At 40.4% G+C, this 16,942-nt stretch overlaps 1 protein-coding gene across 6 annotated transcripts in view; it reads left to right on the forward strand.

Annotated features, from left to right (window-relative positions):
* The window catches only part of FTO (FTO alpha-ketoglutarate dependent dioxygenase), a 387,882-nt gene that overhangs the window by 136,042 nt on the left and 234,898 nt on the right, over positions 1-16,942 (forward strand). For all 6 annotated transcript variants that reach the window (XM_007096676.3, XM_042968315.1, XM_042968313.1 and 3 more), the window contains exon 4: positions 7,678-7,821. In XM_007096676.3, the coding sequence (XP_007096738.1) occupies positions 7,678-7,821 (144 nt within the window). The remainder of the gene's footprint in view (positions 1-7,677; positions 7,822-16,942) is intronic.

A 16,942-nucleotide genomic window follows, 5' to 3' on the forward strand; every position in this document is an offset into this window, starting at 1 on the left:
GAATTGTAAGCTCCTTAAAGACATGGTTTCTGTCCTTCTTTGTGCAGATAATGGTAGAAGAGTAAGTATTTGTTGCCTAAAGTCAGTATTTCTAGTTTTGAGTAGTTTATGCTGTTCCTCTACGTTCTGGCCACTGCCCAATAACTCTGATTTCTATAACTACAATTTCTGTTTAGTATTAGGATTCTTTCGATTGCAAATAGCAGATACCTGACCTAAACAGACTTCATTTAAAAAGATAAGGAATTGTCTTACTTAATACTAAGCCCAGTGACCTCACTGGCTTCAAGCAGTTATTTCAATAGTTAATAGTGTGGTCAATTTCCAGTTTCTTTCCCTTCATCTTTTGGCTCTTCTTAAGCTGTTGCTTTCCTCTCTTGGGACAAGCAGTCTCATGGTCCCCACATGCCTGCCCCTTGCTGTTGTGGCCACTCCCTTTCTTTTTCATGAACTTTGAGAAGGAGAAAAACTGAGTCTTGGACATGTACTTTGAACTCTGGATAAAGCTTTGCCTGAAGCTAGACGGACAACTAATTATCATCTTTTGATTAATCCAGTTTTGGTTCTGATCTTCTATGTTGTTTACAACGTAAAGGTTTCCTATAAGTCTCTATGACTCTTTGTCCTTTCCTGAGACTGTCCAGGGAGTTACAGCCTCTGGTGTTAGGTCTGGTTTGGAGAATGTATTGTTTGAGAAGTATTTCTGCTTCCTTTCCCCATTTCGTATTATACTTCAGATAATGGAATGGTTTTGAAGCTTTAGCCAAGAGCATCCAGATCCATTTTTCTCTCCTTTTCTCACTTTTACTTTTTCCCCCCAAGCCCATGAAACATGATGTAATGAGGTTCTCCTGTGTATGTGGATATTTATATGTTAAATTTTTTTTTTTTTTCAGACGCTCAATCTGAAAGCTGACAGAGCCAGACATCATGTTGAAAGGCTTTAGATTTTTCGGTAAAGAGTTAGCAATATTTCTCCTGAAACCCCAGATAATTTATAATTAATTTTAGAATTCATCTGTGTCAAGGGACTACGTTTGTCCTGAATTGCTTGTTTTGAGGCATCTGAGAGCAGGCTCCAGCTTCTTATAGACTCTGAGCTGGGACTGATTTGGTACTCCCCGGTGCCCCCTGCCCTTCAAACTTCTCTGAATTCATTTCTTCAGACCATTCATTCCTCAGTGGCTAGGAAGGAGTTTGCTCTCTGTCAGCCCCAGGCTTGACTGCTCATTCCTCACGACCAACCAAGGACTGTGTCTCTAAGTTGTAGAAATCTTCCAGGGTGGCTTCTCCTTGGCTAACCCTCCTTTCCTAGGGAGATGCTCTTGAGGAGTGTTTCCCAAATGTTCTCTGGCTTATGCCATTCGCCATCACAGTGGAAACCAATCCAGAAAAAGTATGCAAAGACTGCACATAGAAGTGTCTACCTTTCAGGGGGACCACTCTGAACAACGCATCTGAGCTATGAAAAAGTCGTTAGTGTCCGTCATTGCCCTCAGTCTTAAATTGCTTACCATGGTTCGCAAAGCCATCCGTGTCCTGGCCTCTGCCCACCTCTCCAAACTCTTCGCTTGCAATTCCGTGTCCTTCATTTGCTACATTGCAGCTCAGAATTGCACCCATCTTGTACATCCATCATGCCTTATCCCTCCCAGAATGTATCTGCCCAACCCCACATCTTCCCCTCCCCCCTCTGACTCTCTTCCTTTTCCAAGACAGATTCTCCATCCCAGACACTGCAGTGTCACAGATCAGCACGGGACAGAGAAAGCACCATGAGCTTTTGTATACCAGCTGACTAGCTGCAACTCCTGGGTTTCTCCTGCCTCAAGATCTAGGACGTGGATAGGAAGGAAGGGACCTGCTGCTTAAGCCCTTCTGGGGGTGGGGTTAAGGAAACAGAATATAATTGCCAAGGCCAGAGTCATAGAAATCTTAGTACTTGGCCAAAGGAATAGAGAATAGGAAATATATTTGATGGCATTTCTCTTTCACCAAATGGGAATTAATTGTTCAAAACCTAGTTAGCATAAAAGAATCAAATTGGCTAATTTGGGAGGGGGGATGTTTTAGAATTTTAAACTTGACGTTTACACTTAGCATTCTTTCGTATTTTGTCACGTCTTTGACTTCTTGAACGGTTTGGCTGGTGGGAGCCAGGAATGCATGAGACACGAGACACTTGCAGTCCTCTCAGCGTTCCTGGGGTTTAAAGGCAAGTAGGAGCCGATTGCCTCTGCTTGTTTCCAGAATAACATGAGGCAGAGTAATCAGCTGCAGTTGCTATAGATAATTACGAGTTGATTTTATGGAGTAAGTGAGCAACGCTATACTTACACAGTAAAAAATTTATCAGACACAGAGCTTCCCTTCCTCCTCCGGACCCAGCCCAAGGGGGAAACAAACCTTCCAAGAAAACCTTATTTTAATGAGCACATTTCAAAGGTGCTGGATTTATGGGAGACATCAGGAAACACCGATTGCAGTGACTGTCTCTGTTTGTCGTTCAAGACTTTATTGGTGCCATACTGGGATGAGTGGGGGATGGCAGAGAGAGGGGAGAGTTGTCAACTAGCCCATTAGCCTACAAACACCACCACTTAGAAGAATAGCCATATTCACTGGCTTGAAGCCACTATAGCGTCACTGTCACTGTAGTTTAAAAATCATTTCTTTTTAAAGTTCAGTCATAGTGGATTTCACGAGAGAGAGAGAGAGAGAGAGAGAGAGAGAGAGAGAGAGAGAGAGACAGACATATGAAAAGCCTTCATAGAATATTTCTATTCTTTCTCCATGTGCTCCTTGGTACATCTATTATCATTAGGGCTCTCTAGAACGAAGCCACTGAAAGCCCTAGGGTATCACAAATATAAACATACGATTTCTCATATCAGTATTCTTTTGCTAAATGGGTCTGGTTATCAAATAATTTAGCATTAATTACTTTATTATGTCGTATGCTGGTATTCATCACGTGACATCATCATTATTTTATAAAGCCTGGCTTCCTCACTAACGTGCACAGTAGACATCTCTATCAAATCACAGATATCAAGACTCCAGAGCAGGGGCTGGCCGGATGATGAATATTTTCGGCTTCGTGGGCCTTATGCTCTGTGTCTTTGCTACTCAGCCTTGCTGTTTTAGGTGAAAGCAGCCTCGGACTGCTGTGTGAATGAATGGGCTGTGACTGTGTTCCAGTTACTTTAAGCAGGTGATGGGCCTGGTTTGCCTGTGGGCTAGAACAAAGTTCAGAGACTTGTAAGTGGCTGTAGGGGCCAGGCAGCTACTGCAAATGGGTGAAATGGCTGACGGGGACTGCCACTAGCAGAGAGGACATGCCTTGTCTCAAAGGGGCAGTTACTTCTTCGCCTGTGACTGCCTGATACCAGATCTTGTAATTCAAGAATAGCTGGACATTCGTATTTTTATGCAAAGCACCTGTATCAGTTGGCAGCTAACTTAGTTTTGTTTACAATTTTTTTGATGTTCATTATTTATTTTTGAGAGAGAAACAGAGCATGAGCGGGGGAGGGGGCAGAGAGAGAAGGAGACAGAATCTGAAGCAGGCTCCAGGCCCTGGGGTGTCAGCACAGATCCCAAAGTGGAGCTCGAACCCACGAACTGTGAGCCCAAGTCAGACACTTAACCAGCTGAGACACCCAGGCTCCCGCTAACTTGGTTTGGTTAAGAAGATGTCGTGCAGGTCAAGTTGTATGCCTTTCGTGGGCTCTTTTCTGGTCCATGAGCTCTAGTTTTCTAGCAAATTCTAGAATTTTCAGGTGTAACTATTATGTATAAATAAGACATGCCTAGAGAGCGCCATCAGACGTGTATAGCAAATAATCTGTCTCTGCTGCTGCTAACGACCCCTTCTAGTGCCAGTGACAGACATCAGTAATTGATTATACCACTCTTTCTGCTGAGCTTGGAGAGAAATTCAGAATAATTCTGTACCAGGGGTCACAAAAGCCACAACCGATGAATTAGTTGTGTCCTCTGATATGTAAGATATTTGTCATTCCTTTTCTAGAGGGTTCTCTTTTAAATGGTTTTGGGATTACCCTAGAAAAATGGCTTTAGACTTTTTACTCTATGACTTTATTCGTAAAGAAAACTAGCTTAGAGTTGCTCCTAACCACAGAATGCTTGAGAAGACATTTATCAGAAATAACAAATAGGAAAACAAGATAAGATTCTGTTCTTATGGCAGTATCAGATTTTAGATTCAAACTTAAGGAATTGAACAATATCTAGAGCTGGACGGGCCCTTGGAGGTCATTTAGTCGCATTCCTTCCTTGAAGTTGGATTTCTGGTCCGGTTTCTTTCCCCACCATTCTGCAGAGTAATGTGAATTAATAAGTATAAAGGGGATTTCTTCCCCCTTTCCCCTTCTTTCACTGCCTTTGACCCTTGCGCACAGTCACCGCAGAGTGGGGTGTTCAGAACAAGGAATTTCTGTGGATGGGTCCGTGCCCTCTGGGATGCATGTGCTTTTGGGCTCTGGATGTGACACGCACCTGATGCAGCCTGCGTGAAACCCGCTTTCTTGCCCGTTGTGACCACATGACACTTTGCATCTTTTTGTCTTCCTGCGTCATTTCCTCCTCTACCCGCTGAGACTCTGTACTTGTCTTTCACATTTGATCTTCTCCAAGAATTCTGCTCTACCCATTCTAACCCTCACCGAGCCCGTCTCTTCTCTCAATTTCTTCACTGTTAAGAACAGTACTAACTTAGCAGCGCCACACTTTATTATGTTATTTGGTTTAATTCGTAGTGTTTCCTACTCCCCCCCACCCCGGAATTAACATTTTTTCCCTGCCTTCTAGTCCAGTAAGGATTGTGAATGGTGTGAACTTAAAGAGCATTTTTTTTAAAAAACTTGTTTTAACGTTTATTTATTTTTGAGAGACTGAGAGACAGAGTGCGAGTGGGGGAGGGGCAGAGAGAGAGGGAGACGCAGGATCTGAAACAGGCTCCAGGCTCTGAGTGGTGAGCACAGACCCTGATGTGGGGCTCGAACCCATGAACTGTGAGATCATGACCTGAGCCGAAGGCAGAAGCTTAACCTGCTGAGCCACACAGGCGCCCCTGCATTTTGTTTTTTAAGTAAGCACTTAAGTACAGCCATTCACTGAATGCCTTCTATGTGCTACTTAGTAGGGCTCTAAATGCAGATGAAACAGGAAATTGGACCCTCCCCATGAAGACCAGAGACTGGTGTCTAATGGAATTTAAAATGTCCTTTGAACATTTACAACTTCACTAGAAAGAAAGCTCCACTAGGGCAGAGCTCTTTGATTCATTCATTGGTAGATCTCAAGTGCCCGGGTCAGTGCCTCATGTATAATAAGTGCTCAATAAATATTTCTTAAATGAACTTTTATACATTTTTATATCGGGCCATCCCTGCAGGACTGTTCATGTAGGCAGATTATATTCCTTGCCTTTCACTTCGTTTATGTGTTTCTCCCCTCCTGGACCCCAGCCACGTAGTTTTCCCGGCCACATGTAAAAATAAATCTTGAGTATCCTTCTAGAAACATTACCTGTACATGTATACACACGTGTGTGTATGTGTTTCTATTTTACACAAACTGTGGCCTGTCAGTTTCTTTCCCTTAAAAATATATCACATAGTTCTGTGTCAGTGCATAGTCATTTTACTTTTAGTGGCTACAGAATATTTTATTGCCTGGACATTTCATAATTCATTTAACCAGAAACTTATTGATGGATATTTGGGTTATTTCTGATCTTTGGCTTTTCTAAATGGTGGTACAGTGCACATCCTTGCTGTAAAGTCATTTTGCAGCCTTTGCAGGTAGGAATTTGAGGATACATTTCTGAAAGTGGCGTTGCGGAACTCCTAGAAGTTCAAAGTGTTGAAGCATTTATAATTTTGATAAGGATTGCCAGATTTTTCTCTACAGAGAGTGTGAATATGCCATTTTGCCATACTCTTACTGATACCATATTTTATCAGTGTTTGATCTTTTCTGATCTGATTAAGTTACCAAATATCTGTTGTGGCTTTAATTTGCATTTCTCTTATATGAGTAAGTTTGTACATCTCTTAAATGTTTACACACTTCCTTTTACGTGTTCTGTCTTCATAACTTTGGTCTGTTTTTCTGTTTGATTATTGATCTTTATCTTATTGATGTGCAGGAGCTCTTTATGCATTAAAAAAATTCCCTGGCTATGCTTGCTTGTTTATATTTCCATGTGATTTGTTGAATCAGCTTGTCTAGTTACCAGCGCCACTTAACTAAAAATGAGTCCTGTTGCTATTTCTATTAGGTTTGTGTTATAGATGAGTTTAGGGAGAACGGACATTCCCATGGTGTTCAGTTTTATTTCCCCAGAACATAATAACATCTTTACATTTGTTTAAATTTTCTTTTGTGTCCTTCAATAATATTTTAAAGTTTTTTTTTCTTATAGACAGTATACACATTTAAGAATCTTGCTGGATGTTTTAATACGCACACATTTGTAACTAGCATTTTTCTTAATTTGACTATCACTTGGGATATATGTTTCCTGGTTGATTTGCACACAAATAATAACATTATTTGTAAAAATGCACTTGTTCTTCTAAAAAAATCTTTTACTTCTTTGTTTTCTTTTGGTCTAATTAGGGCTCCTCTGTTAGGCAACTCCAGAGAGCACCCTTGTGTTGGTCATTCCTTCCAAAATAGTGATGAGTTATTGTGCTGATAAAGGACATTGTCTCCTAATTCTTAACTTTGGGAATATTTTTAATATTTCCCTATTAATATATGATGCTGGCTTTGATTGAGAGAGGTCTGTATTTATCGTGTTAAGGAACTGGCCACTCATTATTTTATTGATATTTTGGTTTTGAAAGGATGTGTTTTATTGAATACTTTGTGTGTGTCTGGTGACTCTTAGTTTTCACCTATGAATATGATAAATTTTAAGTATAACACTTTGCATATTGAACTATCCTTGTATTCCTGTGATAAGTTCAATTTGGTCATGGAATGTTATTCTTTTAATATGCTGCTAGATTTAATTCTATTTCCCTATATTTAGGAGTTGTGCATTGGTTCTCAGATGTGAGATCTGTGTGTGTATGTGTGTGTGTGTATGTGTTGTCTTTTTGGGTTTTGATACATATTATCCTATCTTCACGAAAAGAATTCAGAAACTTTTCTTTTTCTATGCTCTTAAACAATTTAAAGTATATTGAAATAACCCATTCCTTAATTGTTTGGTAGAATTCTTTGAAATTCTTGACACACATGTTTTCCTAAGAGATAGTTCTCTGACTTTATACCTTTTATGGTTTTGTTAACTTTTCGACCCCTTCTGGGGTCGATTTTGGTAGTTAATATCTTCCTTAAAATCTACCCATTTAATCCACATTGTCTTATTTATTTGCATGGAATTAATAAAATAGTCTTTTATTCTCCTTGGTATCTGGGGTTATTCCCTTATCATTTAAAGATATTTCCTGAGTAAAAAATAAAGGACATGTTAAAGATATTCTAAAGAATGTTTTTTTAAGAGACGTAAAAGGAGGATATAGTTCACTTACTATGCATATTTTATTAAAACTTAATTATTCCTGAGATCACGTTGATAAAGCCCAGAAGTTGAGATGAAACATTTCCTTCCTGATCCCTCTCTTCTCTTTTTGACAGGCCCTGAAGAGGAGAGTGAGGATGATCCCCAGCTTGAAGGCAGAGATCCTGATACTTGGCATGTTGGTTTTAAGATCTCGTGGGACATAGAGACGCCTGGTCTGGCAATACCCCTTCACCAAGGAGACTGCTATTTTATGCTTGGTAATTAGGAGGGTCAAAACTATATTGATGCTCTGGTGTCTAAATTTTAGACTGTTGGCTACCTATTTTGAATGTGTCTTTTGGAATAAGCTTTTCAGGTATTTTATAGTGATAATGAATCTTCTACATGTAACTAGTTTTTTTCTGTTTGTTTTTATTTCCTTATTCTTTTTTAGCTATCGCTCATTTTTAAAAGCTGCTTTTTTTTTTTTTTTCCTCCTCCCATTCTGATTGTTTTTGGAGTTTCCCAAATGTGCTAAAACAGTTTTCAGGACTTTCCCTGAGTTACTCCGTCATCCAAATCAACTTATCAGTGTGAAGTATTCAAATGATTTCCCTCTCCACACTGGGAGTGGAGGCTACTTAAAATGATTTCCCTGTCTGTATAAGTTCTTAGTGAAAGTTTTTTTTCTAGTTCTGAATTTAGTTTCTTCTCAGGAGGAGCTGACCTGACAACGTGGCCTTTCTGTGCACTTGTCTTTGAGTTCTTTTGGGGGGACAGCATCTCAGGCTTAGGCTAACCGGAGAAGCTGCAGGATTTGAGCAGCTTTTGCTCTAAGTTCTTTGTGTTTTTTTTGGATTTTCTGCTTGTTTTCCAATGCATTGCATGTAAACTGTATCCTTCTATACTCACAAAGCTTCCCTGGGTTTATTCTGCCACTGGCTTTAGCTCCTGATTATCCAAGGTTTATCTCACTCTTACCTGCCTGGGGGAATCTACTCATGTGTTGACTTTAGAGCTGGGGAGCCCCAAGGCTCAAAGCCGGTATTTATGATAAGAGTTGCTTCTCAATCAATTGAGTATTTATAGAGGGCCCGTGATGTCCTCCATGCTGTGTAAGGTTCTGGAGGAGATGCTGGAAATAGGTAAAACTTGGTCCTCGCCTTCCGGAAATTCAGAGTTTGGATTAGCTCTTCAGGGCATTACCTCATTAAGCATTCTCCAAATTTCAGGCATCTACACATCAACTTGAAGATTCTTGCCATATCCCTGTGCTACCTGTACTATTACTTATGTAATATTTTTCTCTCAATAGGTTCACTTTCTTTGTTTCACTGAGATGGGTTCATTTTAGAAGGAGATTCTCTATCACTATCTTAAGTGGAAGACCAGTATCACTTGGCGTAATTAGAAGAGGTTTATAAATATGGAAAGTAAAACAGTATTAAGTGCCTGCTGCCTTTGGTTGCTGCAGATCCTGAATCTGAGTCCTGTTCTGTCTTTATGAAAAAGGGACACGTGTAACTGTTAGAAACGTATTAACTGTACAATGGTACCAACCTGGACTTTCTCCTTGTCAGCAACAAGATGGGAAGGTCATTATGTAGAGAATGACTTTCCCGTGGTGCGTGATTTGCTGGTGCTTAATGCTGTGTCCCTTCACCTCTTCTCATGGGGTGATTCCCACATTTGCCCAACACTGATCGAAGTAAGCCCTAAATCTCTTCCCTGCCATTTGCATGTTGCTTTATAATTTACAAATCAGTTTCACTTAAGAGTCTCAATCACTCTCCGAACAAGTTTGTGAGGGAGATCGTATAGAGATTGTTCTTTTCTTAAAGGATGGTTTGCAGGTTGCATATACGGTGCTCTTCCTGCTCCAAAAGGGACAATTTAGTTTCAATCCCAATACACTGAAATCTCTATGTGGGCACATTTTTAGGCTGAAGGTCAGCTCTTACTGAGAGAGCATCCCCTGCTTGCCTCAGGAACTGAGTTTCTAGTTTGAAGTCTCTGCCCCATCGACAAGCATCATTTGTAGGTAACAGATTATTCCTCATTTTTAATGTACAACCCACACATGGGTATTTACCTTGAGTATACATGGGTTTTAATTTCAGCCAATAAACCACTTTCCTCTGGATGCTTTGTTCACGAGTTTCTATTCGCAGTTTGTATCTTTAAAGGAAGTGAGAGTCAGTTGGGGCCGTTTTAAATTGCCATATTAATTTTCTGCATTTAGAAATTGTAAAGATACATTTTAAAAGTTCAGCTAGCTTCCATGTATTTAAGAACAATCTTGTGTGTTCTTTTCTGATTATGAAAGTAAAGTACATGTTCATTGTAGAGAAAAGAAACGCTGAAAGGTATGAGCGATAGAAGAATATAAAAGTCAGGTTCATTGCTGTTTTCGTATATTCCTTTTCAGTCTTTTTTCTATACATACATGCATCTGGGAAAATAGTAGTATGGGAATGACAGCCACATTTAGTGGGGATTAATGACAGGTCAAGCATTCTTTTAACTGTCTCCATAGCCCTAAAAAGTAGATGTTAGTTATATAGGACAAGAAATGATTCAGGTTAAATTGATGTAGTGACATAGCCGTGGTTACACAGTTAGTAGGGTGTGTGGATTATAACTTGTCCTTTTATCCCATTTGGGCTCTGACACCCACATGAAACCCACCCTCCTCTCCCTCCTCACTGACCCCTGCTCTGGGCTCCTGGGCCCCCCTCTTGCTCCCTCATCACAACGCCTATGCTTCACCTAAAGGCTTTAGGACTAGATTGTTCAGGAAGGAAAGAGAAGATGATGACAAGGGTGTTCTGGGTGCTTCCTCCTTTTCCTTTTCTTTGTAAAGTTCTGTTTCTCTTGCCCGGAAATAGATTATAATGAAAATATTAAGTAATTACATTGCCCCCTTTACCTATATGTTGTAATGAATATACATTTCAAATATACATTTGTCCCTTTAGCTATTGTAGGTGATAAACAGAAGTGAGCGTTATTATTTTATTTATTTTTATTAAAAAAAAATTTTTAATGTTTATTTATTTTTGAGACAGAGAGAGGCAGAGCATGAACGGGGGAGGGTCAGAGAGAGAGAGGGAGACACAGAATCCGAAGCAGGCTCCAGGCTGTCAGCACAGAGCCCGACGCAGGGCTCGAACTCACGGACCGCGAGATCATGACCTGAGCCGAAGTGGGACGCTCAACCGACTGAGCCACCCAGGCGCCCCACGTGTTATTATTTTATAGGAGCTGATATCCAAGACATAGTATCTATTCCTGATTTCCCGACTCCTGCCTTTAGCTCTAGGCGAAGTAGCTGGTACCCTATGGACCTGGGCCAGCCACAGCACAACGTACCCAAAGTGCACCGTTAGAATATATTCATATAGAATCCACTTATTCCTTATTATTTATTATTACTCAGGCAAATTCTTATTGTCTTGATTAAGAACGCATGTTCAGAATTTTCTACAAATGAACGTTGCCCCGCCGCCTCTTAAGCAGCATAAAACAAAACTAAAAGCAGCCACGGTCTCTTGCTACCTTTTCTCTTCACTTTTTAAAATCCAAATCCTATACGGAGCCCTGCCGAGGGACCTCAGCCCTGTGCCGATATCTGAAATCTGAACTTCATAGCACTTATGAAAAGGAAACAGTTTAGCTCAATTTATAATAATATATTGGTCTGCAGAGGAAGTGCAGACTGAACCCTGCTGTCTCAAGCAAATACTCCAGGGGTGTCTGATGGGGAACGTGTCGGGTGCCTGTAATAAATCCACCGCCTGTGGAAGTGAGTGAAGGCCCTGCTGGCAGTGCCTGAGGACACGCTTAACTGGGGTTGTCACGGTTTACTTTTAAATTGGAATCTTTGCCCTAATCTCAGAGTTAGACATGACCAGATTTGCAAACAGATTTACAATTTTCACTAATTTTCCAACCAGGACTTCAAAACACACTTAGAGGGGGGACAAAAAAAAACACACTCTGGTCTTTCTCAGGGTAGGATGATTTACTTTGCCACAGATGTTTTCCATAGACTGAATGTAACCAGGGCGTTAGGGACTTAAAAGTGGCTCGGAGACAAACTGCGGGTTTGTTTTTTGTAGAAAAGATTATACAGTTCAAGGGACATCAACCAAATTATGTTCATTAACCAGGAGCCGGGTGTGGAGATGGGATGTTTCGGGACAAAGGTGAGGGTGCTGGGTAAACATTTGGGGCAGACCTCCTCCCCTGCCCAACCCTTCATTTATCCTTTTGTTTTTTACATGTTACTACTCATGACTCTGTTCTGTCTGGTCTCTTTATTTTTGTTTCCTTCAATCCAAACTCAATTTCATTTTCAAATAGCTATCTCCAAGCTTCAGTTACCAAGTAAAATTTCCATGGCGAAAAAAGAGAGAGAGAGAGAGAGAGAGAGAGAGAAAGCAACGTCAGTTGAAATGCACGCTGTTTCTCTTTCGTTTTTCTTTTTGGTTTTGCTTTACTTCACCAACAGTTTAGGGTAGAATGATGAAAAGGCCATTTCCTGTCAGGTGACCAGGTTCCAGACTCACTGCGGTGACTATTGGCTCTGCCTTGTTAGTGTTTGTCTGAGTCTCTGCCTCCCCTGGAAAACTAGGGCTTCATGGTACCTGCTTCTCAGGGCCGGTGGGAGGCCAAAGAAGAAAGTGCTTTGTATGTGGGGGCCAACCAAGATTGGGAGCCGGGCCCTGGTGTTCCAGGAGAACCAGTGAGGCGGGCGGGTGACAGAAGAGCACAGAATGTTGTGTTCTTATCCTGCTTCATGCCCCGAGTTTTGCTAGCTTCGTACCTCCCTGTCCCATACATATCTTTGCACATAAAGGACCTGCAAGACGGGGACAGCTCACCAATTGACTCTTGAGGGGGAGAAGAGTTGCTGTCTGGTCAGGGTCGAATCGGAGCTCTGTGGGAACCATGCTCTTGCCGTGGTCGAGGGCCGAGTTTACCTGTAGAGCCTGGTCAGTGGTGTTTTCCAGATCAGGTTCACCTTCTTTAAAATACCTCTGGCTTGGTATTTCACAGAACACTGTGAACGTCTGATGTGGTCTAACCCGAAAATGTACCATGCTTCTATTTTGGGCGTCAACATGAGTGCTCCAGTTGGAGTGTGTCACCTCTAGCCTTCTAGAACAGAGGCTTCTAGGAGTTTAAAGCCTCTTAACTGGGGTTCCTCTGGGACTTAACTTGGAGACTGTGGTATCTTCGTAAATCCTATCGGTGTCCCTCAGTCCTGCCCCGATTTAGACATTTTATTCCAAGGAAAAGGCTTTTGTTTTTTCTTCCTCTGACCCCATTCCCTTCCTCCCCCAACTCTTGACTGACCAACCGAAGTTAAAAAGTTCCTGTAATTTATGGCTTAATCATAAATTCTAAATAATTATACTTTATTACCTCTCATGGGCCTTGAAATGTAGGTGCTATGTTCTGCTTTCTGCCGAGGCAAGGGAATAATACAGAAACAGTAATAAATTATAACTTGAGGCTGCAGTCGGTAAGCTTGAGGAATTGCCATTTAAGTGGAAAGTGCTCGAACAGCCAAATGAGCACCTGTCATGTTTGTTTTCACTTTGAAAAGTAGAAACATGACAGTATAGTTTCAACTGCTCATCCAATACGAACTCGTGGTGTTCTTCTTACCTTCTCAGCAAACTACATTATTTGCCCCTTGCTAGTCATGTTTTTGCAGGATGTATCTGTCCTCCTGAAACTTTCACTCTAAACCGTGCCCGCAAATGCTGACATTTTCGAACTTGTGCTTTTTGTCTTGATAGCCTGATTCTTTTGTATTCAGCGGAATTAGAGAGAGGGCCACTCTTGCGGAACTTACTCTGTGGATAGGATTCCTGGGTCCTTGAAAGGGTTTGTCTGTCTCTTACACTTTCTTATCATTTCCATTCTTTGTGCTTATTTTCGGTCATTGATGTCTTGAACTTTACCTGAAATGCATGAGTACCTACTGAGGGCCAGGCACCGTGCTAGAGGCTTTGATATATTTTCTTTCTTTCTTATAAGTAAGTCCATCAGGTAGGTAGTCCTCTCTCTCCAATCCCTATTTTTGCCAGAAAAGAAAATTGATGGGGATTGCCTGCTAATGGGTATGTGGGTTTTGTATTTTTTTTTAGGAGTCTGAAAATGCTTTAAAATTCATTTGTGGTGATGGTGGCACAATCCTGTGAACACACTAAAATACATTGAATCATATGCTTTCAATGAGTGAATTGTTTGGTATGTGAATTATATGTCAATAAAGCTGTTTTATAAAAAGGAAATAGATGCGTAAAGAGGTAAAATAGCTTCTTTAAGGTGACGTACCTAGTGAAGCTTGCGTTTGAATGCAGGTTTTTCTTTTATTTCTTAAAAAAATTTTTTTTTAATGTTTATTTATTTTTGAGAGAGAGAGAGACAGAGAGAGACAGAGTGTGAGGGAGCGAGGGGCAGAGAGAAAGGGAGACACAGAATCCGAAGCAGGCTCCAGACTCTGAGCTGTCAGCATAGAGCCCGACGTGGGGCTCGGATCCATGCACTGTGAGTTCATGACCTGAGCTGAAGTTGGACCTACTGAGCCACCCGGATGCCCCTGAATGCAGGTTTTTCTGAGACCAAAGCTGTTCTTCCTTCTGCTGAATCATGCAACTCTACTAATTATGTAATCATGGGATCTTTCTTCTTTCGAAATGTGGGAAAAAGTAATTGAACTGATCAATACACACATCTTCTCATTGTAGAGGACTCAGATAGTATGGAATTATATAGACTAAGACTCGGAACTTCTTTTATTTTCCTGTCAGGTCCTTTTGTCGACATTAACGTAAATATAGTTATGCCAACATATTTACATATATATTGCTGCTACTTTATTAAAAAAGCAGACAAATGCAACCTTTTTATTCTAGTACTTGCTTTTTTTTTTTTCTTAATATATCCTGGAGATCTTTCCCTATCAGTACCTCATTCGTATTGTTATTGTTATTATAAAACAATATCAAACTAGGAAATAAAAATTCAAGCAGTTGAGGATGATCTAAAATGGAATGGAAAGGAAAAAACTCCTTGTCATGTCACCTGTCCCCAAATTTCATTTCTTCTTAAAAACAATTTTTTTTTTAAATTTTAGAGAGAGAGAGAGATAGTGCATGCAAGAAGGGGAGGGGCAGAGGGAGAGAAAGAGAAGTTCTTAAGTAGGTTCCACATTCAGCATGGAGCCCAACATGAAGCTCAGTCTCACGACTCTGGGATCATGACCTGAGCAGAAATCAGGAGTTGGACACTCAACTTACTCAGCCACCCAGATGTTTACCCCAAGTTCCATTTCTTAAAAGTGACCACTTTTTAGCATATTTGCGTTTTATTCTTTAAGTGATTACCGCCTTCACTTTTATTTTATTTATTTTATTTAAAAATGTTTTTAAAAAATGTTTATTTATTTTTGAAGGAGAGAGAGAGACACAGTGTGCGGGGGCGGGGGGGCAGACAGGGAGGGAGACACAGAATCCGAAGCAGGCTCCAGGCCGTCAGCACAGAGCCCGATGCAGGGCTCGAACCCACAAACCATGAGATCATGACCTGAGCCAAAGTCGGACGCTCAACCGACTGAGCCACCCAGGCGCCCCACTTCCTTAACTTTTAAACACTTGCTTAATACTTCTCTCTCTTCCTCCAGCAAATTGAGGCACTGGCTGTCCCTCCATTAAGAAAAATGTGAAGAAAAAAGAAAAATGGGGAAGTGGCTTTCTTAAACTCCCTCACTTTGCTGAGTTTTATTACATAGCATTTACGTGTGTGTGTGTGTGTGTGCGCGCGTGTGTGTGTGTTTGTAGTTGATTACCTTATAACCAATATGTAGATAGACTCTTGACTTTTAGAATGTAAAATGGGGGGTGTAAGTTCCCTTTGAGCCATATCATTACTCTGACATCATTAAGGTTTATATCGTTTACACACTAATCTATAATTTTGATAAGATGACTATGCTTTCTCTGTACACTGAACCTGAAATTTGAAAGCCGGTACATACCAGTGCTTATGTATATGTGTCCCTTATTGTAGAACCAAATAAAGTGACTGGATCCCGTAAATAGAATGTGGAGTCCACAGCAATCCCTGACGTTGTTCCATTGAAAGGGAATGTTACAAATGTCAGGTCAAGATTTTATACTTCATCAAAGACCCAGAATTGTGCTCCATTTTAGCCTACTTTGTATTTGAACCATGGCCTTCTTGTGTGGCTCTCACTCTCCCCCTGGAATTCACAATTGCCTTTCCTGATTCTTATTGAAAGAATAACCATGCCATAGTGCTATCTCTGTGTCACTTGATGTTTTGTCTTACTACCAATTTCATGTTTTGATAAATACTGACTTCTTCCAGTTATCATACTGAGATTTCCAGTTATCATACTGAGATTTCTCCTCCTTGCAGTCCTTCGCTATTCCATTTTAAAAAATCTGGATCTTATGTCTTTCTCTTACTTGGAATTTTCTAAAAATGTCTTCTATCTACCCTCTTTCAGGTTTCTAAAAATGTGTAACCTCTGTGTCACCTAACACAGTACTGTGAACATGGTAGGTGCTTTAATAAATAATTATTGAGTTAATGAGTGAATGAATAAACCAAGGATTGGTTCCTCCACCTCTACCCCATTTCATGGCAACCACGGGCAAAAGGAAATATATAATCTGTCCTAGAAAGCTCCTGATTGGAGAGTTTTTGAAGTCCCTCCCCAAAATAGGTGGCCATTCATTTAATACTTGGGGATCTCCAAGAGATAGCTTTTAGAATCTTCCATGGTAGTCCATTCCTTCGGTGACCCATGCTTTGCTTTCTAATATCTAGTCCAAGTGACCATGTGATATCACAGAATTGTCCAAAGTGATGCAGTGTTCAAATCAATGTGTACATTCTCTTCCAGATCTTTTATTTAAAAAAAAAAAAAAACTACTAAAGACAACAGAAATGTGTTGGTTTCTTTTAAGCTGAGGATAGATGTGTTACTATGAGTTTTGAGATCCTTGTATTTTTTCCTATTTTATGCAGTCAGGGTCATGCTGTATTGGGGTAAATCTGCATCTGGGTTGGTTGGGTGGAATTTTTCCTTTTGGTTGGCAGTCTTAATATGCCTTCTTTTGCTCTCTGTCTATATAACATAACTCCTAAAAGCATGAACTGTGGGAAAAAATTTTCAGACTTTTAATTTGATTGCATATCCTATGTGCGTTCTTTGCCACTTCTGTAAAGATAGGAAGAATAGCCATAGAGGAAGTTTTTTAAAAATGTTTTTAATTTAAAATTTTAATTTTTAATTTGATTCTTGTTACGGGTTTCAGTTCAGGATCAGCCTAGGAATAAGTTTCACTTTCCTAA

This window comes from Panthera tigris, chromosome E2 (genome assembly GCF_018350195.1).
Source record: "Panthera tigris isolate Pti1 chromosome E2, P.tigris_Pti1_mat1.1, whole genome shotgun sequence".
Classification (NCBI taxonomy): domain Eukaryota; kingdom Metazoa; phylum Chordata; class Mammalia; order Carnivora; family Felidae; genus Panthera; species Panthera tigris.